This window comes from Laccaria bicolor, genomic scaffold (assembly GCF_000143565.1).
Source record: "Laccaria bicolor S238N-H82 LACBIscaffold_1 genomic scaffold, whole genome shotgun sequence".
NCBI classification, from domain to species: domain Eukaryota; kingdom Fungi; phylum Basidiomycota; class Agaricomycetes; order Agaricales; family Hydnangiaceae; genus Laccaria; species Laccaria bicolor.
This window is the reverse complement of record NW_001889872.1, coordinates 1567665-1591363: the sequence shown is the minus strand read 5'-3', so window position 1 is coordinate 1591363 and position 23699 is coordinate 1567665. Positions and strand designations below refer to the sequence as shown.

Below are 23699 nucleotides of genomic sequence, written 5' to 3'. Positions count from 1 at the left end.
GGTGACTCAAAGTCACACGTGCACGGGTCCGCGCGCTAATCCAGACCACCACCATCGTAATGGCGAAAAAGTCACTCAATCCTGCAGACTCTTTCCGTGAGTACACCCTTTTCGGACCCGCATCAACGCTCATAGAACTTATCAGGGAAGGCGCAGCGTAAAAAGGAATTGAAAAAGGCAAGAAGTCTTCACTATCGCAACCCAACATCGCCATAACATCCATCTTTGCAGTAGAATAAGGCCGAACGTTCTAAAGCGCGAGATTTTTCTCTCGTCAAGAAGGATACTCATGGTATGCACCTCCAGTGGAATATACACGTGTCCTCAACCTGTCACAGACCTCGAAGACGAAATCGAGCGGCTGGAAGGCGCTGCAAAGACATCCAACGCCGACCCGGATAAATTAGCAGAACTCAAAGCTGAACTAGAAAAGATCAACAGAAAGAAAGCAGAATATGTTGCTGAGCATCCAGAACAGCGACGTCTTGTCTATCGACCTCGCAGAAAAGAAGGAGAGAAGGAGGAGGAGATAGTCTTGCCAACCAGAAGGTTGTTCCGCAAGAACGGGCTTCCCCGACATCCAGAGCGAAGTATCTACTATGACCCTGTGATGAACAAGTTTGGTGTCGCTCCTCCTGGGATGCCCTACATGGAAAGGCGTGAGTTCAGCCCTGCTGTTTGCCCTTCGCGAACTTACCTCTCCCGAAATGCAGCTCTTTTACCAGGTGAAGTTGACAGCGACGAAGAGATGGAAGACGGTATACCTCCAGATTTCCAGATCTCACAAAAGCTCATCTTTCGTGCAGACGAGGATATTCCAATGCCAGAAGGCCTTCCACCGGGGTCAGAACTGGTTACTGACGACGACGATATTCCCATGCCAGACGGTCCTCCCCCAGGACACAATACAGTCCAAGGTTGGTCAGATTTTCCAATTGAAAGTTCTGCAATTTCACCTCCTTCCAGAACTACCACATTTACCGCCGCCCAACACGACCGCACCCCCACCTCTATCAGTCAACAGTCTTCCGCCGCCTCCACCCCCTGGATATCCGCCCAACATTTCATCATTTGGTATGCCTTTGGGAAGTTCACTCCCCCCGCCACCGCCAGGCGGCTTTCCTCCCACCAGCTCGTCACTACCACCCTTGCCGCCAGGTTCCACAGTTGGACACTTTCCTCCACGACCCCTGAATTGGCCTGTCAACTTCCCCCCTCCGCCACCTCCAGGATATCCAGCAATGGTACCTCCTAGCTTCCCACAGCTTTCAAATTTCCCCCCTCCTCCTCCGTTTAATCCAAACTCGATGCCACCTCCTCCACCAGGTTTCTTTCCCCGACGGACTCAATCATCATCCTCAGTGCAAGATCCACTTTCCTCTATCCCCCATCAAACCTTCCAGGCACATCGAGCCACTCAATTGGCCGCTCCACATCCCTCTTTGCCTCCAAAACCTACGAGTAATACACAAACACCCCCTCAACCACAAGCATCTGAAGCGGAGCTTGCCGCCGCAACAGTGTTCGCTGCTCCGCAACTACGAGACTTCAAGAAAGAGGCGACGGCATTCGTACCCACAACGGTCAAACGCAAAAAGGCCGCGGCTGCGAGTACACCATCGTCGGGTGTGAATGCAGCGCCATCGCTTGGTGAACTGGCGAATGATGCGGAATTGAATGTGGATGCAAGGCCTGATCTTTTGAGTACGTTGAAGAACCAGTTTGGACCCTCTCCCGGTTCACAGAAAGCCTCAACGAAACAAGACAAGGTGGATTCAAAGCGAAAGGATGATTACGATCGGTTCGTTGAAGAGATGGGTGATATTCTGTAACAGATATGTAGATATCTATGTTGAACCATGTTTTGTCAGTATGAACGAATTGGCGGTGGTACGACAAATGGAAGCGAGGCTTGCCCAAGTCGCCTCGAGGCATCTCCTTTCCCCTTGAGGTACCCCCTTTCCCTTCTATAAGTACGTCTGGGATTTGGTGAAGCGGTCCTCTTTCGGCTGGAATGATGAGCACCAGCCAGACTATTCTACTTCGACCACGACCCCTCGCCAAGTTTTCTGGTGCCTTCCTTCTACTACCTCTGCTACCCCACCCCAAGCCGTTGAGACCTCTCCCGGCTGAACTATGGTCGAAGATATTTGCCTATGCCCTGGCTTGTGAGGAAGCCAAGTGGTCATGGTCTCTTTTGAGAGTGTGCAAAGGATTCAAGGTCTGTTATATTTGCATTTCTCCTTCAACCTCATTTATTAATTTTTAACACCTCAACTACACATAGGAAGTCGCACTCCCGCTGATATATTCCAGCATTTGCCTTGATCAAGTCTCAGCCTTACAACAGTTTCATGATCTACTACACAATGCGGACCAAAAATGGGATTCCATTCGACGAATACCCTACTCGACGCCAGGCCGCTGGGTACAGGTCCTAGACCTCTCCGGAATTGCTTTCGCCGGGCAGCCCCAGGCTCTTCTTCTCGACTCGGTCCTGGCGCGTTTATTTACAGTGCTACCCTTCCTCTCTACCCTCTACGTCAATCCATCATTCGTGCTCAGCCGGAGGGTTCTATCCTCACTAGCTGACCGCAAAGGAGCAGCCAATCTCCGCATACTTGGAGGGCTTAGCTACGTCCCTCCGCCTTCCCCTACTCCCGATGATGATCCATTTGTCCAGTTACTTCGGTGCTGTCCCAACTTGGAGGAGTTGGAAATCGTTGGACAAGGCTTGGACCCCGCTGAGCTGGAATTCAATTTTCATGGGTTACAGTTACCTCCAATGGACTACTTCCAGCCGATTCGCCTACCTAACCTGCGTATATTATCTTTGGTTTCCATGCACGCCTCCCCTTTCATGCTTGCTTTGCTCCACTCTCCTCTACCATCGCTGCAGAAACTTACAGTCACCCCTTATGATGACGTACCATATCCCGCATCTCTCGTTACCCACCTGATCTCTACTCATGGAGAAAACCTCCGGTCTCTCATTCTTTTCGCACCCAAATCATGGCCAGCACGAAACCACCCTTCGCCACATAATGTTATGGATTATACCCCTAACCTTCGTCACCTCTCCCTCGAGAATCCTCTCCCGGACATCTCCTTACAGGAGAATCATGCGTTACAAATCCTCTCCATCCCTCGACCCAAGGCTGATTTCTGGCGAGTTTTGGAAAGGGCACTACGCCACTTACCCAATCTCGCAGTTCTTCGTGCGAGGGATGTTCGGTGGTTGAGAAAAGGGATGGGGTCTATGGCCCAAGAAGCTGGTGTCCAAGGGGAGATGAAGGAGTGGCGGAGGAGACTTAGGAGATGGGGAATACGCCTGCTTGATGCTGACTGGAATGAGTCGGAGAATGAGTGAGATATACCTCCTGACGTGTACCATCATGCCACATTTACGGTTCTAGCCTCTATTAAAAACAGACTATCCCCACTCGCCAGCACGATGTGATGAGTAGCTTGTATCAAAGTATAAAACGCCTCTTCCTTGGGTATCGAGGGGAATCCCTGGAGACGGTCGACGAACATGTCCCAGCAAGCATCTTTCTTACTCGTCGCAGCGTTTTGCGCCAGCCCTTTTGGAGGGAATCCCGCAGCTGTCGTCTTTTTAGATCCGAAAACCACTCCAGAAGGAACCTTGGCTGGCATCGCAAGGAATGTCCACCAGCCTATGACGGCGTTTGTATTCCCCTCAAATTTACCGGCAGAGAACGATATCACTAAGGTTTACGACATTTGATACTTCGCAGCAAACGGCGTCGAAGTGTCTCTCTGTGGGCATGTGACGCTGGCCTCGGCAAAGGTCCTCTTCTCCCAAACAGAAATGGCTTCGATAAGTGTGCTTCAATTTCATACGCACATGGAAGGAGTTGTGGCAGCTAAGAGGGTTGAGGATGGACGCGTCGAGATTGAGTTCCCTACGGGCACCACAGCAGAACTACGTGAGAAGGAGAAATCCAGAATAACTCCGTTGATCAACAAGGCTTTCGGACGGGAGGTTGTCATCAACTATCTAGGTGCCAGTGGGCCTCCCTACGAGCATGGTAAGATGTGCGCACATCGGGTTTATCCCGTTGTTGAATTCATTATTATAGCGCTTCTCATTGAGCTAGACGAAGAGGAGAACCTTAAAGAATGTCAAGTGGACGTAGAAGCGTTTGTCAGTCCTAACTTACTCCAACATAAACAATCTGACTTTTACTCAGCGCAACACTGGCTACGAAATAAATGCCGTTACCACGACATCTTCGAGCGGAAATGAAACCTTGGTTTCTCGTATCTTTTCTCGAAGGATGATTTCAGGTTTGTGGCACTGCGCACTGCGTAATGGGCCCCTATTGGTACCAAAAGCAAGGGGTTCCATCTGGGAAAAGCGTTCAAGCAAAGCAGGTCAGCCCCCGAGGTGGTGACTTGATTTTGAGCTGGGACGAGGAGGCTAAGCGCATGAAGTTGTTTGGAGAGGCTGCCATCATCGGCGTGGGAGATCTGTGTTTTTAGAAATTGTCAAGGCTCTTTGCTCCCGCCAGTGGACATCCATATCTTGACCATACCGAGTGTAGGGTAGCTCTTTCCATTTCTTGCCAGTTATCCCACTTCCGCCTTTCTTTGTAGTTTTCATGTTTATCTCAAGCTTCTCTTTTTCCACTTTCATGTCTACGCACTGTCATCGTGGATTACCTTGACGCTGATTGTTTGAGTGGTCTTGTTGGATAACGAGTGAGGTCGTACGTAGCCTTCCGGTATCGGTGGGAGGGGTTGACAGTGATGCATTGATGCTCCGCCATAACCGATGTATACCATTCCACCATCTTCAGAATTTGATGTGATGAGTAAGGCCAAAAAAATATGACTCGAACACCTCTTTTCTTAAAAGCAAGGGTCAAGGAGTAGGATAAGCTTCACAAACAAGAACATGTCGAACCAAGCTTCCTTCTCATTAGTCGCAGCGTTTTCCACTAGCCCCTTCGGCGGGAACCCCGCAGCCGTCATCTTTTTAGATCCGAAAAACACTCCAGAGGACACTTTGGCTGGCATCGCAAGGAATGTCAACCAGCCCATGACGGCGTTCATTGGGCCATCCCAGTTATCGGCAGAAAACGATACGACTGCGGTTTATGACATTCGATACTTCGCAGCAAACGGCGTCGAAGTATCCCTCTGTGGACACGCAACACTGGCCAGCGCAAAGGTCCTTTTTTCTCAAACGGGGAGGGCGTCGATAAGCGTGCTTCAGTTTCATACGCCATCGGAGGGAGTTGTGGCGGCTAAGAAGGTCGACGGTGGGCTGGTCGAGATTGAGTTTCCTACAGGCACCACAACAAAGTTATCTGAGGAACAGAAATCCAGAATAATTCCGTTGATCAACAAGGCTTTTGGACGGGAGGTTGTCATCAACTACCTGGGTGCCAGCGGACCTCCCTATGAGCATGGTGAGATGACCACAAGGCGAGTTTATCCTGTGGCTGAATTTATTATCACAGCGCTCCTCATTGAGCTGGATGAAAAAGAGAACCTTGCAGAATGTAAAGTGGATGCAGAAGCATTTGTCAGTTTGATGTCAGTGTTTCAGCGTAAACAAACTGACCTCTGCACAGCGCGACACTGGCTACATCATAAATACCGTTACCACAGCGTCCTCGAGCGGAAATGAATCCTTTGTCTCTCGGATGTTTTCTCCAACAATGATTCCTGGTGGCGAGGACCCCGTTTGTGGCTCTGCGCACTGTGTATTGACCCCTTATTGGTACCAAAAGCAACGGATCGCATCCGGGAAGAGCATTAAGGCAAAGCAGGTCAGCGTTAGGGGTGGCGACTTGCTGTTGACTTGGGATGAGGCAGCGAAATCCATCAAGCTGGTAGGAGAGGCTATAGTTATTGGGGTGGGACATTTGTATTTTTAGATTTGACAAAGCGCGGCCACGTGATGCTACACTTAGCTACGTTCAAAAACCAAACACTAGGCTGTATCTTCTATCATCACGTCGCGACTTCAAATGGCCTGCCGCGTCGACTCTTGGCCACAGAGTTTGTGGCTTGACGGTGGCCTGCACTTTGCCCCAACACCCAACACGAGTGATGCCGCTTTGACTGGCCCATTGTTCAGCTATCTATATAAGCGACCTTGTTACCCGCTTTTCTAGCTCATCCCACTTTTCACTTCACTTTTTTCATGGCTACCCTCAAACTTCGCTGGGATCGCTTTCATTCCTACACTCTGTGGTCGTGGTCGGCCGGGTCCGAACATAAGACTGCGGAAGTCGTCAAGCGCATCAGCTCCACCATCCACACCGCTCGCCTTGGTCCTCGTCTAGAAGCACCTTCCGAGGTCGTAATTATTAAGCTTGCCCGTGGACAAAGTGCTTTCGAAAAGCTTGCTCAGGAAGCTGATATCTACACAAACGAGCTGCGGCATCTGCAGGGCACCGTCGTACCTAAATTCTATGGACTTTACAAGGGGAAAGTCGACGGCATCGATTTAGGCTGCATGGTCCTCGAGTATTGCTCTGGTCTGCCAATATGGGACGCCCGAGAATTCAAGTGAGTCTCTTAAGACCTTGCCCTCTGCCACAATGAGCTAACGTTTCCAAGCCGACAAGTTATGATTGCCTCGTGCAAGATTCACCAAGCTGGTTTGCTTCATGGGGATCTAATGAATGGGCGACATATCATGAGAATGGGTACCAGCGTTCGCATCATCGATTTCTCCTCAGCTATTCGACACACCTGCACCAACAGCGTCCCGACACTATTGGGTCCGAGTTACTCGAGCGATCGACCAGGACCCACCTGTTGCCCGGAGCTCGTCAATTTGGAAAGGACTTATGGAATCATGACCGATGCACCCACCTATTCCGAAGCATCAATCGCCATGGCACGATTCTGGTGTTCATAAATCTTCAAGGACTGTATTATCATCTACTCAATACCAGGTCGACATGAGATATATTTATATTTGTAGCTTTGAAAGCATTTGTAGCCAATTTGTAGCGATTTCGACATAGGCCCATTACGTAAGTCTCTTGAACGCTCTTCAATACCATGAGCGCAAAGCTGCTCTTTTCTACAATTGAGGTTACTAGCCAGGCTTTCTATCGCTCCTCGCTCTCGTATGCTATAGTCAACCTCAAACCCATCGTTCCTGGACGTAAGACTATTGATGAAAAGAACCCACAATTTAACTCGCATTAACACACTGTCCAACTCAGATGTCCTTGTTGTCCCGAACCGACCAGTTCCGCGCCTGTCCGACTTAGATGGTTCTCAATATCACACCATCTATCTAAGTGGCCTTGCTCAATGACATCACTCAGACCACGAACTAAGTGCTCTCATGCGCTCGATTCAACATGTCGGAAACGTAATACAACGGGCATATGGCGCTGACGGGCTCACCGTCGCCTGCCAGGTTTCTTTATTCCTTGGGCCTGCCATTGGTATTACTGAACCAGAAAAAAATAGGATGGAAAGGCAGCAGGGCAAACTGTTCCCCATGTCCACTTTCACCTCCTTCCTCGCAAGTTTCAAGGCGATCGCTTTGCCAGCGATAAGGATGCGGTATATCCTGCTCTAGAACATCAGGAAGGTTCGTTGCTTTCAGAACTTCATGAAAGCAAAAAGCCGTTGCCGCTGAAGGTAGACGCAGACGATGATAGAGCTCCAAGGACAATGGAGGAGATGGTGGAAGAAGCGAGTTGGCTTCGAGGCTTTTTTGTGGAACAAGAAGAGTCGACAAGTTGATATATGAAAGATGGAGTCAATATCAAAGGGCCCCATCTCTGCGATGTATATTTGTAGGTCACACAATATCTCTTGACTTCTTAGGATTTTGCGTCTATTGAGCCTGACGAGCTAGAGGTGAACAGAGATTCCCTTCAGCGAGCATGACCTCTTACCCAATTCCAAAACCACTGGGTGTCCCGTTTTCGATGAAATCTCAACTACACGTCCTGCGCCAGTGACGTGCTTCCACGAGGCATAAAAACGCTGATTGATTACAACAGGCCTCCAGTCACCACAGAGCACGACCCGCTGGAGTGCTGGTAGTGCCCCCCTGTTCCCCAAGAAAGAGAAGTGACGTTCAAGCAAAGCCCAGAGAGAAGGTCCGTCGGACACGATGGAGTTCACAGCAGCGTGTAGCCGAACCGTTTCAAGTGTGGGGTGAACAAGGGTTGTTTCAGCGGGCTCCGTGAAAAAGACATAATAATTCAATTCTTTGAGAGCAGGACATCTTTTCAAACACGGCGACAGGAAATCGATCATCAGAAAACGGACATGTTTCCCGAACTCCACCGTTTGAAGTTGAGGGCCGTACGTCTCCAGCATGCTGTGCAAGGCCTGTTCAACAAGCGGCGAATCCATAATAAGATTGATCAAGGAGGGCAAAGCCCACCGAGACAGTATTTGACGCGTCAACAGACCACTTATAACACAAAGGCGGAGAGTTTCCAGCATTGGAAGAGCAACTGGCTCCGGTTCTATGCACGTGTGACTTGAGCCGACGACACCCCCGATGAATAGGAAACGAAGATTGGGGGCATTCCGAAGAACGGCCCCAAGCGAGTTGATCCCACCCGTTCGTTCTGCCTCGTTGTGGTGCCACCACTCAAGGCGGCGAAGTGAAGGCATATGGACTCCTTCTACATCAAAGTCATAGCGAAGGCCATCGAGAAGGAGGAATTGAGGTCTGATGAGAATTTCTATGTGCGGACAGAGTTTGAGAATGTCAATTGACGTCAACGACTGTAAGTGACGAGGTGCCGTGCTCGGGTAGGGAAGAACCACACGGCGGACCTGCTCGTGATGATGAGGCCATGCATCATCGAAGGGAGAACATATGAAATACAGATTAACGAATGGATGAAAAGGAATGAGGTTAGGTTGCGAACCAAGCTTCCATAGAGTCTATCATCCTGAATTGTTCTCCCTAAAGCTTGCTTTAGAGCATGGGCGCCGTGCCTGATCCTGATCTCCTTGTAAAACAGATGGGTCGAACATTCCCTCCAGCTACGACAGACTAGGGAGAGAGTACTCTTGACATGAAGTGAAGGGTCGCGACTGTCGCCCGGAATATTCTGAAATGGCGTATAACCTGTAAGAAACGAGTTAAAAGTCGCCCATTCGAATATTTCCAGCCAAATTTCTGGAGGAAGCGTTTGGTTTGCCATCGTGGTTGTGGACTAACTCTGGCTTATCTTATCTCAGTTATTATTTATCTTGTTGCCTAACAACACCAACCGAGCGCGCTAACACTCCAGCTTGAGCTCAAGTCTTGGTCCAACTCATGCGCAACTTTCACGTAGAACGCTGAAATTGAGGTCGCGAAAACCTCTATAATTCTAGTTGGCTGAACCTTGCCCTTGTGATCTCTTTTGCTGGCAACGGTGACTAGAGACAATCCCATGGAAGCAAACACCACATGGATGTCGCTTCAAGGTTCTTTGCTTGGTTATCTGACACCCTTGTGGCCCACACTTGAACGTTGGTTATCCTATCCGTTTCCGTGGCGAACTATGCCTGCTTCCTTGTGGCTACACGCGGAGAATTCGCTGGCTAGATCAGATGCTCATGTCCCAAGTCATAACGCCTCAAGTTTCGATTAATGACTATGGTCGGTAGACTTTTGATATTCAAATCTTCGTATGATGCTGCTTCTCTTAAGCTGAAGCCATATGCGCTTTGCCAAGCGCGCCTCTGAACCGATTCTGCTATAAGCTGGGGGAATAACCATCTGGGGATTACCTCGTAGTCATTCAACGTGCTAAAAGAATGCTGTCTTCATCGTTACACACACTCCTTTCTGTTCTCGTTTTAGCGGTACTCTCCGTTTCCGCTAAGCCTGGGCTTTCCGTAGCAGTGTCAGGCAGGCAATCTTTCTCTCGTTTATACTTCACATATTAAGCCCAAACTGCCCAGGTCCTGCTTCCGTCACCGGTGTACAAAATCTAAAGGTTGTGGCCACTATTACCAACACCGGAGACGAGACGTTGAAGATCCTGAACGATCCTCGCGGTTTATTGTCGAAGCGTCCTGCCAACAAGTTCACCATCACCAGTTCCCATGGGGGTCGCCCAGCATTCCACGGGGTCAAGGTGAAGTATTCGCCGACGGTTGCTGTTCAAGCAGGTGACTTCACAGTCCTGCCACCTGGGAGCTCCATCGACGTCTCCCATGATCGTGCGTACAAACTCTTCTGCAAAATCTGTCCTCCCCTTAATCACTTTTTACCTAGTTTCGGAAGCCTACAACTTTACATCGTCTGGAGTAGGGGCGTACGAGTTTGAGGCTGACAATCTCTTCTACATCGTCAACGACAACAAAGAAGTCTCCACCCTCTGGGCGAATCAAGCACAGGCGTATACCGCAAGTGTTGCGGGCAATCTTGCTATCGCTCGATCCGAACCCTTTGGAGGGTTGACAAAGCGAGCTACCTTTATTGGTTGCACTGCTGCCCGTCAGACCCTGATCAACACCGCCGCTGCATCGGCTCAGACATACGCTGCTGGTGCTCTCTCGTGCGTTGCATTTTTTTCTCCCGTATTCACTAATGGTCGACAACATCGATAGTTATGTTACATCGCACACAACAGCTTCGACTCGCTTCACCACCTGGTTCGGTAGTTTCACGACTGCCCGTCGTAGCACCATTCTTTCCCACTTCACCAAGATCAGCGGCAGCAGCATCTCTGGTTTCACTTTCGATTGTTCTTGCACGGACACGTCATACGCTTATGTGTACCCCAGCACGTAAGTTATGCTGACACTGTATCGATTCTCGCCAGTTAACATCTCGCGATATATCTCAGCTTCGGAAAGATTTATTTATGTGGTGCATTCTGGAATGCGCCCAACACAGGAACTGACTCCAAGGTGAGAGGAATGTCTCCGCGAAAGAACATTGACCATTCTGACACCTTTGTGAAGGCCGGAACTCTCGTTCACGAAACTTCCCACTTCACCGCTAATGGCGGCACAAACGACTACGCATATGGGCAATCCGCTGCCAAGAGCCTTGCAACCAGCAACCCTGCTCAAGCTGTCATGAATGCAGATTCGCACGAGTACTTTGCGGAGAACAACCCTGTCCTAGCTTAGATGAAACTCAAACTCTTAATCTGTACATATGTACTTGTCTTGCACCTTTTTCGAAAAACCATTTATTCTGTTATCACATCTCACATAAAACAAGGATGTATAGGGCTAAGCAAAGCGCAGGACAAATCTTAGGATGAATGAATCATTTTGCTTATTGTTTGATACTGAGGACAGATCATTTATTTCAATTCAATTCAAGCATTTGTTCACAATATTCGTTCCCAGCTCAAAAAATTATTCGTTTGTCCATTTGTCAATGAGTTCAAGTGCCCAATTGTCCGATATGAGGTGTGAGGAGGTGCAAGAAATAACTTTGTACATAACCGCTCGCCCTCAAGTCGTCATTTCATCCTGATTGCACCGACCCAAAGCCCGTCTTGCAATTTGCTTGCGCAATAGGGACGGAGCCGCTGCGCATATAGCAGATTTTGGCCGCTGCGCAATCACCAACGCAGGGAGGAGTGCGAACAGAGCTCTTGCCCTGGAAAGTATTGAATGTCTGCATTGCCCCAAGTCAACAACCAATGATGAGAAAAAGCTGCAACAAAAAACGCTCACCGAAACCAAGGTTGAGTCAGACTCCATTGCTGATTTCCGGGTTTCTCGAGTAAGTATCATGACTGAAAACAAACGCAACAAGCGCTCACCTTCCGTGACGCGATGCCACCATGTGGCATTCAGTGGGTCATCATTCGTCCATCCAGTGATGTTCCCACCATACGCATTACGTGTGTTGTACTCGTATGCGTACGTCGGACCGAATTGGATTTGAGAATCAAGGCTATGGAATGAGTTTACGTCGCTGCTCCACCTAATATGCCGGGAAGAGCATTAGTCATCAAGATGTTACGACGTGAAAGGTGAAAGATAACGAACGTGTGTGCGTCCATGACTTCGAATGTCTACGTCAGGTCCCTGAGTTCCTAGAGCACGGGGGGAAGGGACACGAGAAACTCACTGCGGAATCTACTTCATAAACACGGAAACCTGAGTTCAGATTAGTCAACGGAGTAATAGACGGCCCCATCTCCACGAAGGCGAAAGGTCAGGATCGTTATAGAGCAGCTCGTGCAAACGGAACCCACCCAAGAGACGGCCAATGCTGTATCTGCGGATATTGTCGTAGCGTTATTCGCATAAAAAATCTGCCACTTGACTCAGGCATGACCAAAGGGTGGAGTGGGAAGAACGACATACCGATATCTGATCTTCGTGCGTGCTGAGGAAGATGAATACGTGTTGAAGACGTGAAATCGTGAAATTTGTCAAAAATACTCACTGTCCAAAGAAAATGTCTATTGAAGCGAAGGTCAAAAAAGGATCAAGGACGATCAGTGGAAACCGACGAACTGGCTATGACATGAGGGGAGTATCGATCGACGCTATCAAGATGTAGTTCAGTACCGCGACCAGAACGTAGAAAGGGCTCAAATGCACATTTGATAAACTTGAAGGCGTCGTTAAAGTCGTCAGAGCTGAAAAAGAAAATCCCCAAACGAAACGCCTCGTACAGAGATTCGTGGGATTCGCCAAAGGGTTTGTCCCATCCCATCCACTAAGAACGTGTCCCACAATCCAAACTATGCGAAGGTTAGTAAAATTCACTTTATCGCTGAAATGAAATTTGACCTCGATCACCAGCATCTTCTGCAGCCTGTAACTCGTCCGTCAAGAACCGAAGCATTCCAGAGTTATCGGGGTTTGTCATGTTAATGTAGTTGAAATAATTGGCTCTACGTTGCCCTAATCTCAATCAAGCCGACGGAGACCATCAAAATAGAGCCTACTTGTACCCTGAAATGAATGCGTTAGTCAAGAGTTCCAAAAGCCATATAACATGATATAAAAACGCACACATGTCCGTGTTGAGCGTAATGACGCGAAGCCCGTCTGAACGCTTTACCATATATCCCGCGTAATGGGCCTTCGCGAGCGCTACCGCGTCCTCTGGGAGCCAATTTTCGTACTGCCAGAGTCCAGCAACATGGTCGTAGTTCCTGTCGTTGATGAGCTTATTGACCGGGAATGCCGCTTGTTCACTTACCAACTGTATTGCTCGGCGAGTTCTCCCCCGATGGCATGAGGGGCATCCTGTGCCCTGCGAAACGTTAGTGGATTTAAGTTAAAGTGATCACATATACGAACTGGTTGTAGCTGTCGTGGTTTCCGAGGGCAGCATACACTGGTCCTGATCCAAGCATGCGCTTGAAAAGATCGTACAGGAGCGTCTATGATAGGAACCAACTTGAGCAATTCACCAAAAGAAAGACTGTCGTCATAAACACCTCAGTATATTCAACATAGCGTCTAGAACCACGTTAGTTCGGTCAGACAAACAAAAAACGAGCAGAAGCCAACCTGGAGAGTTGGTTATCAGGATCGTGAGAGACTAGATCGCCAGTATAAATAGACCACGCAAATCCTGTCTCTTTGGTACCACTTAAAGCTGGGATGGCTTCAATAGCAGCTAAAGCAAGAGCCTCAGGTGTATCGCTAGTGGAAAAACGGTCAAGTACCAATGACATACATGGGACACAAATCATACCAGCGATAGGCTCCGAAACGCGGCGCAGGAGACAGAGGGGAATTGAGACTCTGCGTGTTGAATCCGTTTTGTCGGCAACACAGTCCTGAGGAACAGTTCGCCTCTGCGCCAGTGGCGTAGCCTAGTGCGGAACAATGAGTTTCGAATCGATGTCCTCAAGAGTAAGTACCTACGTGGGTCAATGTGAAAATCGGACAGGTGTAACACAGGAACCCTCTTTCCACTGCGTTGCTTCGGAGCTGGGGGGGGGTTGGGCTTCGGCTTTGCGAACCAGTTAGCCAAATTGAGTGGCGCAAGAGGGGGTTGCGGGCACGCGCTAACGAAGTTGTGACAGATGGCCTAACTGGCTATAAATATATATGACACACACACAGACAAAAACTTATTACTCACCTGTCCATCATACCCTCCGACGTCTGCGTTTGCAATGACTTGCGTAATGACGGATCCAATTCCAGAGAGGCTGTACGTGACGTTACAAGTACTGGAAAGTTTGAAGGTGTTACAAAAGTGAGCAAAGAACTCAGGGCCATGTTCAGGAGCGGTGAGAGAAAGAAACTTTGCAACTTCTAAAGAAGCCTGGCATGATGCACATGTGTTGTTTGTGAAGACGGGGTTGGCTGGGATGGATTGAAGTTGGGCGATCGCGATGTTAAGAATCTGGGAAGACGACGCGACGGGAGGCAAAGGGTGGGGGTCAATGGTATCGTTCTGCGGGATATGGTTTGGGTCCGTTAAATTGAAAGCATAAACCTCATGCTAAGAAAGAGCAGGTCAGTTACAGATGCATATACTCAATGAGCTTCACGCAACGGTAACTGGGTCAGAAATGACTGGCTGGGGCTGAGCTGAGGTGGCCGTTGGATCATTGTAGTACCTAGTAAACGCTGAGGTGGGGAAAGCACCGGGCGCTGTGAAGGTGGAAGGCTGTATGGACGCCGCCAATCCTGTCGACACGGACAGAGCAGCTTGGAGGAGCCTACGCATCGAAGCGCGTTAAGTGTGAAAAAAGGAGAATTGCGAGGCCATTTATTTATACGCACAGCAACAGGCTTCTTCGCGAACGTGTGCTGCTCGGGTCACAGCTTACACTAACTGACTGATGGCCCTATTATTGCCGGAGAGGTGATCAAAATAGCAGCATCTTGAACTCCTTGCAATGCGCGGTGCATGTGGACGCAGGTGGACGCTGGCATTGGTTGTCAAACGGCGCTCAAGATGTAGACTGGAGATTAAGTAGAGCAGAAAGGAAAAGGTACGCACATATATAATATACGATCTGATCGACCGCTGTCAGAACCTTTATAGGCAACCTCGATGGCCAAAAGCTGTCGAACATCGACCAAAGACCATGGCCACAGGACCGTCATTGAGAAGAAAAGAGGGAATCCAATCATTCCATACGTAAGTAAGACAAGATGAAGCGATGATAATTTACAGCTACGAACGCACGGAGAAGGAGGGGTGATATCGAGATAGGTGGTCGTGATGGTCATGGCTCCACTCTGCTCCACTAATAGGGAGGCGGTATTGCGGGAGTTGCCTGGTGAGATTTGGAGAGATGTAAACCGTATGGGGATGACAACAAGGACTAGAGGCGTTTAGAGTCTACCAACGAGCGCTGGGGGGGATTGCATGAGAACTTGCCAAAGGTTATCCACTCAAGCGATGGTCAACATCGTGTTACCGACTTGCAGGCGGATTTCGACAACCCGACACCTCCTTCTCTGCTTCTTCTTCAGACACCTTTGCCTCTCTCCTTTTGCTAGAATTTTGTTCTGCAACCCTTCTCGACTCCGTCCATAGGCGAAGCGTATATTCGTGTAGAGACCGTGAATATAGGATAATTGGGTCCACCGTTTCAATCGGTTGAGATGTTTTTGATAAATCAGACATGTTGGAGAGCAGGGGGCATGAAAATTAGAATGGCAAAGTTTGTGAGCTCGTGCGTGTTTGTGAGCTCTTGGGTGCAAAAAAAAACTTCCACAGATTATGTGAACTAATATATGGGTTACGGGGTTCGGATCACATTGCCGTCCTGAAACACTTGAAAAAAAACATCGGCTGGTCGGGAACGGACAAGGGGAATTGTTGCTCCACACAACAAACAAATTGACGAAAATGAGAAGACCCGAGAGTCAATGAGCTATACAGTGTCAAGATAAATTTGCTGCAGTCGCGAAGCATGCACGAAGTCTGAACGTCAAAGCCTGAGCTAAAAACCTGGACTATGAGAGTTCCTCCAGTCTCAAGTAATCCTTTAAAAATTGGCTGAATCAGGGACTTCGAGTCTTCGACGTCATTGGGGTAAGTCGTATCTGTGTCGTCATTCGCTCGTTATGTCCATTTGCAACTACTTCCGGTGGGATTTTGACATGCCATAAGGTAGAAAAATTATCCATGGTGCCCAAAAGAAAGCAAAAGAAGAATAAATATCAGAAGGAGAAGTGTCTAGTTATCGTCACCGCGATGTACGCGACGAAGCTGATCGTCTAGGGTTCACGTCCTCTTGGGCGGCTGTAACATCCAACGTCACTTGCAATTCGTGGTATTTTTGCAGATCTACAGCCTCCGACCTGGCCACCCCAGCAGAGTCATTTGGGAGCCATATGATCGGGGGCGGCGCAATCAGTTCTGGCGCATACAAAATCCCCGCCATTTCTTCTGCATGATCAGCGAACGGTAACGGCGGAAGGTGGGGTGGTGCATCAGGGTGCGTCCGAGCAGCCCTTTCAGTCGCCGTCAGATCGTCCAACGTCTCTGTATCTGTGGAGTAGAAGGGTAAAAATAGAGCCAATGTACGCAAGCGAACAACATACGAAGCGGTATAGGTCCACGATATGTAGACGCTGACGGCATCACAGCGAGCGTCAAACTCATCATCTCCAACACAGACGCCATAGATCCGCGAGTCCGAGGATCCCGGACGCTGCTTCCATTGACGGTGTCTTCCTCCATCTCCAAATACCGGTCAGCCCCGCTCTCAAATCTCTCCAGGGAGTTTTGTGTAATAGGGCTTAGTGACCCACGTCCAGGGACTCTGGTCTTCCAGCTCGTGTAAACCTCAACAAAAAGAATAACGAAGATCCCAGCGCCAGCGAGAATACCGCCTTCTATCCAGAACCCTCGACTGAGAAAAATGAGACCAAGAAGAATTGGCTGGAAGGACAGCAGCGTGCCAAAACGCCTAAGCAGCCAGATCTGTAGCAATCCGCCTGTTTGGGAATGTGTCCTTGCATAAACATAGCCAACAAGATAGCGATGGGCTGGGTACTATGAGTACACAACGTTGAACATGAAAAAGGGTAATTTTACTTACCGATCACAGTGAGTAGAAGAAGAACGACGACAGCAGGGGCCATTAGAGGGAAAATGAGTGTGAAAGTGGACGCAAAAACAATAGCAAGCACGCATGCGCCAATTGCAAATGAGGGATTGTAAGTTCGTGGATATACAGCTGCCCTTCTGTTCAGTCACAGTGGAAAATGGGGAAAAAAATGATTCACACACCACGGAAGCGTTGACGAGGAGTGATGGCATGCTTTTCTGCGCGAATAACTCGCCATAGACGAAATGGTTGGAGCATCAGGCAGGCGGGGAAGATGATCGCAACATTAATGACGAGAGTGAGGGCAAGGATGCTTATATAAATAGAACCATTGGCGACTGATCGCGCAGGCGCAGAATTCTGAGTGAAGGCCTGGATAGCGAAGAGTATAGCACCGATGGCGACCAACCAGATAGTTCCGACCGCCGTTAGTAAAAAGAAAGTGATTTTGAACACAAGAAGTTGGTTGCCCGATATAGAAACGGACCCATGAATGCCTGCGACCCCTAAAAGCCGCAAAAAAGTCAAGATGTGAAGAAGACGATGAAAGGTAGACATACAATTAACCACCAGCAAGGCAAGTATTATGAAGACGGTGGCGGCAACAGCAGGCGCAAGAACGGTAGCGATTCCCGTGGCCAGAGGGTTCTTTGTCAACAAACCCTGCAGGAAAGGGAGATAATGGGCAACATCTGGAGCGCCTGCAACAGCTAACCCCGCAGCTGCGGTCACTATAGAGATAAAAATATTAAAACTCATGATCCCAAGAAGTAACGATGTCACCTACAGCCAGCTGCGAGAATGACCATCACCACGATGATAATGGCCCATAACATAGCAGCATCCATCCAACTCCTTTCGTTCTGCAACACATCCCACCGTATGTCCTCTTTGGCTCGTCCTTCGATTAACTGCATTCCAGGAATATAACGCAGCCCCCGACCAACCATCAGCCAACCCTTGATGTTCTGGCCAGAAGCTATGTCGTTATAACTGTCGTTTTGTGCGTTGGCAATCTCAGCATTTATAATTTTCAGTCTTGATCGCCATTGGGTAATATCGGAATAGACGTGACCCAGGTCATCAAAGTTGAGTCCTTCGAGGGGACGCACGAATGGTTGCGAGGGCTGGAGGCGTAAATGGGGTGGGGGGATGGATTCAGGATTCGATCTGTGGTCTGCTCTCAAGGGGAAGGTTTCCCGTCTCGTAGAAGGAACTTTCTCTTTCTTGGGCCGACGCATAAAATTCGAGGGTCCAGCGGTGGGGATCGGCCCATTAAAATCACTATCAAAATCCCTTTCCCCCTCCTCCTTCGCCACGTCCACCCATTCATCACTCAAAACCTCCTCCTCTGGCTGTTCGAATATACTATCCCCCCTCATAAAACCATGTTCATCGACCAGCAAGTTCTCATCGTACGATTCTAGGCCATAGTTGGGACCGAACAAACGTGGATTAGGAATGGGCGGCACCCAGCTTCCGTTTTCGGATACCGGACCCAACTCTCCTGTGGTCCTTTCGACGCCAACGTGGCTTCCGAGAGGTAGCCTGCCATAGGCAACTGAATTTCGATTGACCTCGAGGAACCGGCTGCCAATGACACGAGAGTTGATTGAATCGGAGAAGCTTGGAATTTGGTCGTTCGAATCTGCAAATCTGCCGCCACTTACACCTCTAACACCCCGAAGCTTGTAGTAGGATGAAGGCCCGACAAAGGATGCCGGGGCGAGGGAGGAGGACGCAAACGCCCGGTTCATAGCGCGTCTGCGTCGACGTGTACGAGGTTGGGGGCCGAGAGGGAGAGGACGGCTGATATAAGGACGGCTTGGATCCGCTGGAGGGGGAGGAACGAAGTCTAAGATTGAAGGATCTGGCGTGGTCACTCGGAAGGAACTGATGTATCTCGTTTCTGCTATTTCTAAATTTTCCAAGATCTCATCTCTTTCATCTATGAGAAGCGCAAGTCTCTGTGTATCTCTAGAAAGGCCGGGTAAGAAAGAGAAAAAATGAATCCTGGGAAGACACACCCTATAGAAAAGAGGCTCTGGATATCAACTTCTGAGGTCATTTCTTCATTTCGGTGCAAGGGTTGCTCTTCTTCGCGCATCCTGATCGGACGCCTTGATTGGGACCCATTCCTCTTTGCAGCATCACCCAACTGAGAGCTTAATCCGATCTTCACCAAATAATCCTTCAATTGTTTCTCGCCCCAAGTCGCAAAGCCCTGTGCTTGAGTCGCACTTAACCACCCCAAGTCTTTCCCTTCGCATTTCACCTCCAACCATCGCTGCCTGAATGCAACAAGCTCGTTAAACTCCTTGATAATTTTCCACAAGGCGGGAGCCAACGCCAGAACAAGGGCAAAAGCAGTCAAAACGATGATTCTTATTCGAGCGTGTTGGGGGTCGTGAGGGTCAATTGGGGCTTCCCCTCTAGAATGCAAGGAACTTTGAGCCGTTGAAGTTGAATTTCTAATGTCAAGCAGACGCAAGAGACGGAGCAAGCTGAGATCCTGAAGCGTCGAATATCCACCCTCGAATGTTGAGGCAGATGGAAGGGCGGCATTACAAGGCGTAGAAACGAGGTACAATGGAAGGGCGCCTGCGAGAGCCAGAACAGACCATCCAAGGACAATGCGGAAAGCAACCCATAGAGTACGCTGGTTGAGCTCTTCGTCCGAGGGGAACAAGGTGGCGTCTTGAGACGCGGAACGGCCGGCATTCGACACGTCGGACGGGACGTCTGGGACCAATGGAACATGCGGGAAGAGAAAGCCGAAAAATGATGAGCCGAGGGGTTTTGGCCGAAGGCTGAAAGGTAGTGAAGCATTTACGTCAAGATGAACGCGTTAAACCGGAAATTAGACACGTACTCCTGTTGAACGAACCATTCTCTGAGCCCGTACACTTGGCGATAACGAGGTCTCAAGATGGCAAAGATGAGCTAAGCGGGATGTCAGTAAACGTGGATTGTGTGGGCATAACATGAAGAGCGCACCCATAAAATCAGTCCGAATAGACTCGGTACAACGAGTGCTGATAGCAGTCCCGCTGAGGCTGCATCCAACCCTTTCCCTGCACAAATTATTTCGTTGGACAGAGTATATGGGGTTGTGGTACTAAACGCGGCCGAGGGAGATGCAGATGATGACAAGTGGGATGTGGAAGAGGCTGGGCTGAGAACAGACACTGAAAACGATGTAAATGTTGTGCTAGGTTGGGTAACGGTTGTAACAGGGAATGTTGTTGTGAAAGCAAAGATGCCAGAGATTGTCGGGTCTGCTGTGGAAGATACGGGGCCTGTCTGAGATGCGGAAATTGGTATATTGGTATCGGTAGGTATCGCTGATGGTTGGCCCGAAGACGCTATGGGTATGGAAGTTGAACTCGAGTCGTTTAGAGTGTGTCGAGGTCGTAGGTATGCATTCATAGTTGGAGTCGTTGAGAAGGTCGTCGCTGTGGGACCCTCAGTGTGTCTGAGGGCGCCGAGTCGTCAGTTATCGTAAGAGAACGTGGGGATGCTGTAAGTCGCTGAGAACGAGTAGCAACGGGCTGCAATGACGTGCAACCCTGAACAAGCCTTGCTTTCAACTCGTAATTGCCAAACTGGGAATTCGGCAGGGTCCAGGCGAATTACAAAACCTTCAAAGTTGCTTCAAAGACAAAAAAAACGAAGGAATTGCGACGAGTCCAGATTCGGCGACGAGCTTGTGCCATCTTGCGGTGTTTATTATGCAGTTTACAGGTGCTTCGTGAAGCCATGGTGACAGGAGAAGATCGAAAGGGCGATATCTACTTATAAGTAGACTGCAGCACTGCTGCGATGCAAATCATGATCAGACAAGCAACAAGTCGCATACAATTACATATCCAGGCTTAGGTACAAGTGCACAAATATGCATCGTTTTTGCCATGTTTTTATGTAAAGCCGACGTGTTCTTGGAAAAGAAGGAAACATCGCGCCTCAGTCGCGCTACCACGTGCACATCTAACCACGTACTTACTTACCACGGTGACAGAGAGCGGCTCGTCATGGCGAGCACCCTACGACAAGTCAGTCGCCTACAAAATAAACGCTTACATCCAGCTCACCAACGAAACTACAGGCGACAGCGTCGACCACGCTGCAGCAGGCTCAGGCAAGAGCTCTCTTGTCTCTTCTCAACCTCAATCAACCAATAGAGCCAAGCACGACTACCTCAAAGCAAGGCTCAGGATTCAAGACACCCCCAGTATCTGGGCCTCCCGTGTGGAAAGTCCTTGTTTTGGACCAACAGACGAAGGATGTTCTCGCAACAATCCTGCGTGTGCAGGATCTACGCGACGCTGGTGTTACTCTACATGTGTAGGTCCCGTTCCTTCACCCGTTTCTACGCTATAGGCATTAGCATGATCCCAGTCAGCTTCACTCTCTCCGCCCATCACTTTCCGATGTTCCAGCAGTCTATTTCGTTTCCCCAACACTCGCCAACATCCGTCGGATAGCTCAGGATCTTCAGAAGTCGCTTTACGAATCTTTCCACCTTAACTTTGTGGAACCTCTTCCTCGCGCGCTCCTCGAAGAATTGGCAGCATCTGTAGCTCAAGACGGTACGGGAGAACTCGTGGAGCAGGTGCGTGTTCTCGTATTCCGCAACTTGCATTCCGTTGACTCCTTTCCAAACCTCAGGTCGTGGACCAATACCTTTCTTTCATCGCCCCATCGCCGTCTCTGTTTTCTCTTCTGCCTCCCCCACCACCATCAGTACCTCCGACCTCACCAGGCGGACCGTCTAGTTCGCTTGCCTCGACGTCAACATACAGTATCCTCAATTCACCCTCGTCGACAGAACAACAAATTGAGGATGAGATAGAACGCGTTGCTAATGGACTTTTCAGCGCCGTTGCCACCACTGGTCTGCCTTTCCCTTTCCATTATTTTCTTCCGTTTACATAGTCTACACAGGCCACGTTCCATTTATTAGAGCACCTCGAGGGAACGCCGCTGAAATGATTGCGAAGAAAGTCGAAACGAAAATCCGAGACGCATTACTCTCAGCTTCAAGAGCAGGCCATTCCTCCACTTCTCTCTTCACCAATGACGCTACAGGGTTGTCAACCCTCCAACGCCCCCGTATGTTCTCTCTCATAACTCCTTTCAAGCTCAATTTATTTGGGATGATCTAGTCCTGCTCATCATTGATCGTAACGTGGATTTGGTCTCTATGTTAGCCCACGGATGGACATACCAAGCTCTCATCTCCGACTGCCTTCAAATCAAGCTCAACCGAGTCACAATCACAGAGAAACAGACGAAGAAGTCTTACGATCTTGATTCGAAAGATTTTTTCTGGGCCAGGAGCGCAGCAAATCCATTCCCCGAAGTGGCAGGAGAAATTGACTTAGAGCTGAACAAGTACAAGGACGATGCAGCTGAGATTACGCGGAGCACAGGTGTCAGCGATGTCAATGATATCTCTCAACTGTGAGCCAAACCTCTGTTTATATGAAGTGACGCTCAACGAGATGTCACTTGCAGTGACTTGACAACAAACGCGGCGCACCTGAAAACGGCTATCACCCAACTCCCTGAATTAACGGCACGAAAGGCAACGCTTGACACGCACATGAACATCGCCACTGCTCTTCTTGAACAAATTAAAAAGCGAGGCCTTGACGAACTTTTCAGCACAGAAGAGGCTATTAGCAAGCAGGTATTGTCGCTCTTTCCCTGTTTCTTTCTTCCTTAACATAACACTATTCACATATTTCCAGAATATATCCACTGTCCTCGAAATGCTACGTGCCCCTCGCCCAGACGGAGAATTCACACCCCTGGACAAACTTCGTTTCGTAATCGTATTTTATCTTTCATTCCCAGATAACGCGCTCTCGAAAGATGACATCGTGGAATTGGAGAAGGAGCTCAAATCCTCAGGCGCCGACGTTGCCGCCTTTGAATATGTCAGGCGTACACGCGAAATATCCCGCATGACGACTTCTGTAAGCATGGGTACTGGGGGAACTGCGACGCCCAATCTTGGGGGTGTTGCAGGGCAAGGTGGCGAGCTTTTCAAAGGTTTCAGCGCTTTGGGCAGCCGGGTTTGTCGTCGTTCTAATCGGTGTTTGGGGACCTGTGCTAACTTCCTGTTTACCTTACAGATTACTAAAGGTCTCAAGGAGGGCGGGTTTGAGGACCTTATCTCTGGAGTTAAAAATTTCCTACCGGCGAACAAGCTGCTGCCCGTCACGCGTCTGACGGAGGCGTTGATGGACTCATCGTCAGCATCTAACCAGTCTCTGCAAGAAACAGACGATTACATCTTCCTCGATCCCCGTGCACCACGGCATGTCCACTCAGGGATGCCTGGCGCCGCTGGAGGCAGCGGAGTGACTAAAGGGAAGCGTATGGCGTTCGCCGAGAGCATGGTGTTCATTGTGGGTGGGGCGGGCTATGTCGAGTACGGAAATTTAGAGGAATGGGCAGGGAAGACGGGGAAGAGAGTGACCTATGGCGGAACGGATATAATCGATCCTGGGGGTTTTGTTGCCCTTCTGGTGAGCCTTGGAAAAGCGGGAGCTAACTGAGTGGCGAGCTGGACTTTCTGCTTACAATTCATATCCTTGTAATTAGGAATGCAGATAGACATTGCATCGCCTTTGGCCATGGGGGATGGGTACAAATACATGGGTAATATTTACAGAGTGTGCTCGGAAAGGCGAATGAGTGTGTGCATAAGCTGCGTCA

General features: G+C 49.3%; 16 protein-coding genes across 16 annotated transcripts; 11 read left to right on the top strand and 5 right to left on the bottom strand.

Moving 5' to 3' along the window:
• Positions 1–59: 59 nt before the first annotated feature.
• Positions 60–1832, top strand: LACBIDRAFT_301295 (uncharacterized protein; the record flags this gene model as incomplete). The annotated part of the gene is made up of 6 exons (XM_001874057.1): positions 60–96; positions 146–177; positions 235–292; positions 339–659; positions 714–917; positions 967–1832. The coding sequence occupies 6 exons, from the start codon at positions 60–62 to the stop codon at positions 1830–1832; spliced, it is 1518 nt and encodes a 505-aa protein (XP_001874092.1).
• Positions 1833–2014: 182 nt separating this feature from the next.
• LACBIDRAFT_301294 (uncharacterized protein) lies at positions 2015–3370 on the top strand (the record flags this gene model as incomplete). The annotated part of the gene is made up of 2 exons (XM_001874056.1): positions 2015–2221; positions 2288–3370. The coding sequence occupies 2 exons, from the start codon at positions 2015–2017 to the stop codon at positions 3368–3370; spliced, it is 1290 nt and encodes a 429-aa protein (XP_001874091.1).
• Positions 3371–3535: 165 nt separating this feature from the next.
• On the top strand, positions 3536–3748 carry LACBIDRAFT_301293 (uncharacterized protein; the record flags this gene model as incomplete). Its single annotated transcript, XM_001874055.1, has 1 exon — positions 3536–3748. The coding sequence occupies one exon, from the start codon at positions 3536–3538 to the stop codon at positions 3746–3748; it is 213 nt and encodes a 70-aa protein (XP_001874090.1).
• An 84-nt stretch (positions 3749–3832) lies between these two features.
• On the top strand, positions 3833–4236 carry LACBIDRAFT_301292 (uncharacterized protein; the record flags this gene model as incomplete). Its single annotated transcript, XM_001874054.1, has 3 exons — positions 3833–4052; positions 4104–4164; positions 4215–4236. The coding sequence occupies 3 exons, from the start codon at positions 3833–3835 to the stop codon at positions 4234–4236; spliced, it is 303 nt and encodes a 100-aa protein (XP_001874089.1).
• A 99-nt stretch (positions 4237–4335) lies between these two features.
• LACBIDRAFT_301291 (uncharacterized protein) lies at positions 4336–4506 on the top strand (the record flags this gene model as incomplete). Its single annotated transcript, XM_001874053.1, has 1 exon — positions 4336–4506. One exon carries the CDS (start codon positions 4336–4338, stop codon positions 4504–4506), a length of 171 nt encoding a protein of 56 aa, XP_001874088.1.
• Positions 4507–4921: 415 nt separating this feature from the next.
• Positions 4922–5909, top strand: LACBIDRAFT_301290 (uncharacterized protein; the record flags this gene model as incomplete). The annotated part of the gene is made up of 3 exons (XM_001874052.1): positions 4922–5438; positions 5490–5554; positions 5604–5909. The coding sequence occupies 3 exons, from the start codon at positions 4922–4924 to the stop codon at positions 5907–5909; spliced, it is 888 nt and encodes a 295-aa protein (XP_001874087.1).
• Positions 5910–6178: 269 nt separating this feature from the next.
• Positions 6179–6901, top strand: LACBIDRAFT_301289 (uncharacterized protein; the record flags this gene model as incomplete). Its single annotated transcript, XM_001874051.1, has 2 exons — positions 6179–6546; positions 6598–6901. The coding sequence occupies 2 exons, from the start codon at positions 6179–6181 to the stop codon at positions 6899–6901; spliced, it is 672 nt and encodes a 223-aa protein (XP_001874086.1).
• Positions 6902–7047: 146 nt separating this feature from the next.
• Positions 7048–7197, top strand: LACBIDRAFT_301288 (uncharacterized protein; the record flags this gene model as incomplete). Its single annotated transcript, XM_001874050.1, has 1 exon — positions 7048–7197. One exon carries the CDS (start codon positions 7048–7050, stop codon positions 7195–7197), a length of 150 nt encoding a protein of 49 aa, XP_001874085.1.
• A 142-nt stretch (positions 7198–7339) lies between these two features.
• On the top strand, positions 7340–7746 carry LACBIDRAFT_301287 (uncharacterized protein; the record flags this gene model as incomplete). The annotated part of the gene is made up of 2 exons (XM_001874049.1): positions 7340–7414; positions 7468–7746. 2 exons carry the CDS (start codon positions 7340–7342, stop codon positions 7744–7746), a joined length of 354 nt encoding a protein of 117 aa, XP_001874084.1.
• Positions 7747–7857: 111 nt separating this feature from the next.
• Positions 7858–9173, bottom strand: LACBIDRAFT_301286 (uncharacterized protein; the record flags this gene model as incomplete). Its single annotated transcript, XM_001873425.1, has 2 exons — positions 7858–8799; positions 8895–9173. The coding sequence occupies 2 exons, from the start codon at positions 9171–9173 to the stop codon at positions 7858–7860; spliced, it is 1221 nt and encodes a 406-aa protein (XP_001873460.1).
• Positions 9174–9774: 601 nt separating this feature from the next.
• LACBIDRAFT_301285 (deuterolysin M35 metalloprotease) lies at positions 9775–11100 on the top strand (the record flags this gene model as incomplete). Its single annotated transcript, XM_001874048.1, has 6 exons — positions 9775–9868; positions 9922–10182; positions 10238–10520; positions 10573–10752; positions 10812–10875; positions 10930–11100. The coding sequence occupies 6 exons, from the start codon at positions 9775–9777 to the stop codon at positions 11098–11100; spliced, it is 1053 nt and encodes a 350-aa protein (XP_001874083.1).
• A 346-nt stretch (positions 11101–11446) lies between these two features.
• On the bottom strand, positions 11447–14632 carry LACBIDRAFT_187174 (uncharacterized protein; the record flags this gene model as incomplete). Its single annotated transcript, XM_001873424.1, has 21 exons — positions 11447–11599; positions 11659–11687; positions 11748–11911; positions 11977–12002; positions 12059–12127; positions 12186–12245; positions 12298–12319; positions 12380–12395; positions 12451–12482; positions 12538–12547; positions 12612–12680; positions 12730–12843; positions 12955–13097; positions 13145–13198; positions 13246–13328; positions 13386–13407; positions 13459–13593; positions 13646–13766; positions 13819–13984; positions 14039–14404; positions 14459–14632. The coding sequence occupies 21 exons, from the start codon at positions 14630–14632 to the stop codon at positions 11447–11449; spliced, it is 2028 nt and encodes a 675-aa protein (XP_001873459.1).
• A 215-nt stretch (positions 14633–14847) lies between these two features.
• LACBIDRAFT_301283 (uncharacterized protein) lies at positions 14848–15141 on the bottom strand (the record flags this gene model as incomplete). Its single annotated transcript, XM_001873423.1, has 2 exons — positions 14848–14857; positions 14909–15141. The coding sequence occupies 2 exons, from the start codon at positions 15139–15141 to the stop codon at positions 14848–14850; spliced, it is 243 nt and encodes an 80-aa protein (XP_001873458.1).
• A 187-nt stretch (positions 15142–15328) lies between these two features.
• Positions 15329–15616, bottom strand: LACBIDRAFT_301282 (uncharacterized protein; the record flags this gene model as incomplete). The annotated part of the gene is made up of 1 exon (XM_001873422.1): positions 15329–15616. Exon 1 carries the CDS (start codon positions 15539–15541, stop codon positions 15329–15331), a length of 213 nt encoding a protein of 70 aa, XP_001873457.1. The 5' UTR covers positions 15542–15616.
• A 349-nt stretch (positions 15617–15965) lies between these two features.
• LACBIDRAFT_291746 (uncharacterized protein) lies at positions 15966–20402 on the bottom strand (the record flags this gene model as incomplete). The annotated part of the gene is made up of 9 exons (XM_001873421.1): positions 15966–16411; positions 16465–16911; positions 16965–17102; positions 17156–17479; positions 17534–17704; positions 17761–18950; positions 19001–19783; positions 19846–19916; positions 19971–20402. 9 exons carry the CDS (start codon positions 20400–20402, stop codon positions 16107–16109), a joined length of 3861 nt encoding a protein of 1286 aa, XP_001873456.1. The 3' UTR covers positions 15966–16106.
• A 602-nt stretch (positions 20403–21004) lies between these two features.
• Positions 21005–23539, top strand: LACBIDRAFT_301280 (Sly1 vesicle trafficking sec1-like protein; the record flags this gene model as incomplete). Its single annotated transcript, XM_001874047.1, has 9 exons — positions 21005–21025; positions 21079–21317; positions 21372–21585; positions 21642–21867; positions 21918–22085; positions 22139–22436; positions 22491–22665; positions 22727–23053; positions 23114–23539. 9 exons carry the CDS (start codon positions 21005–21007, stop codon positions 23537–23539), a joined length of 2094 nt encoding a protein of 697 aa, XP_001874082.1.
• Between the last annotated feature and the right edge of the window lie 160 nt (positions 23540–23699).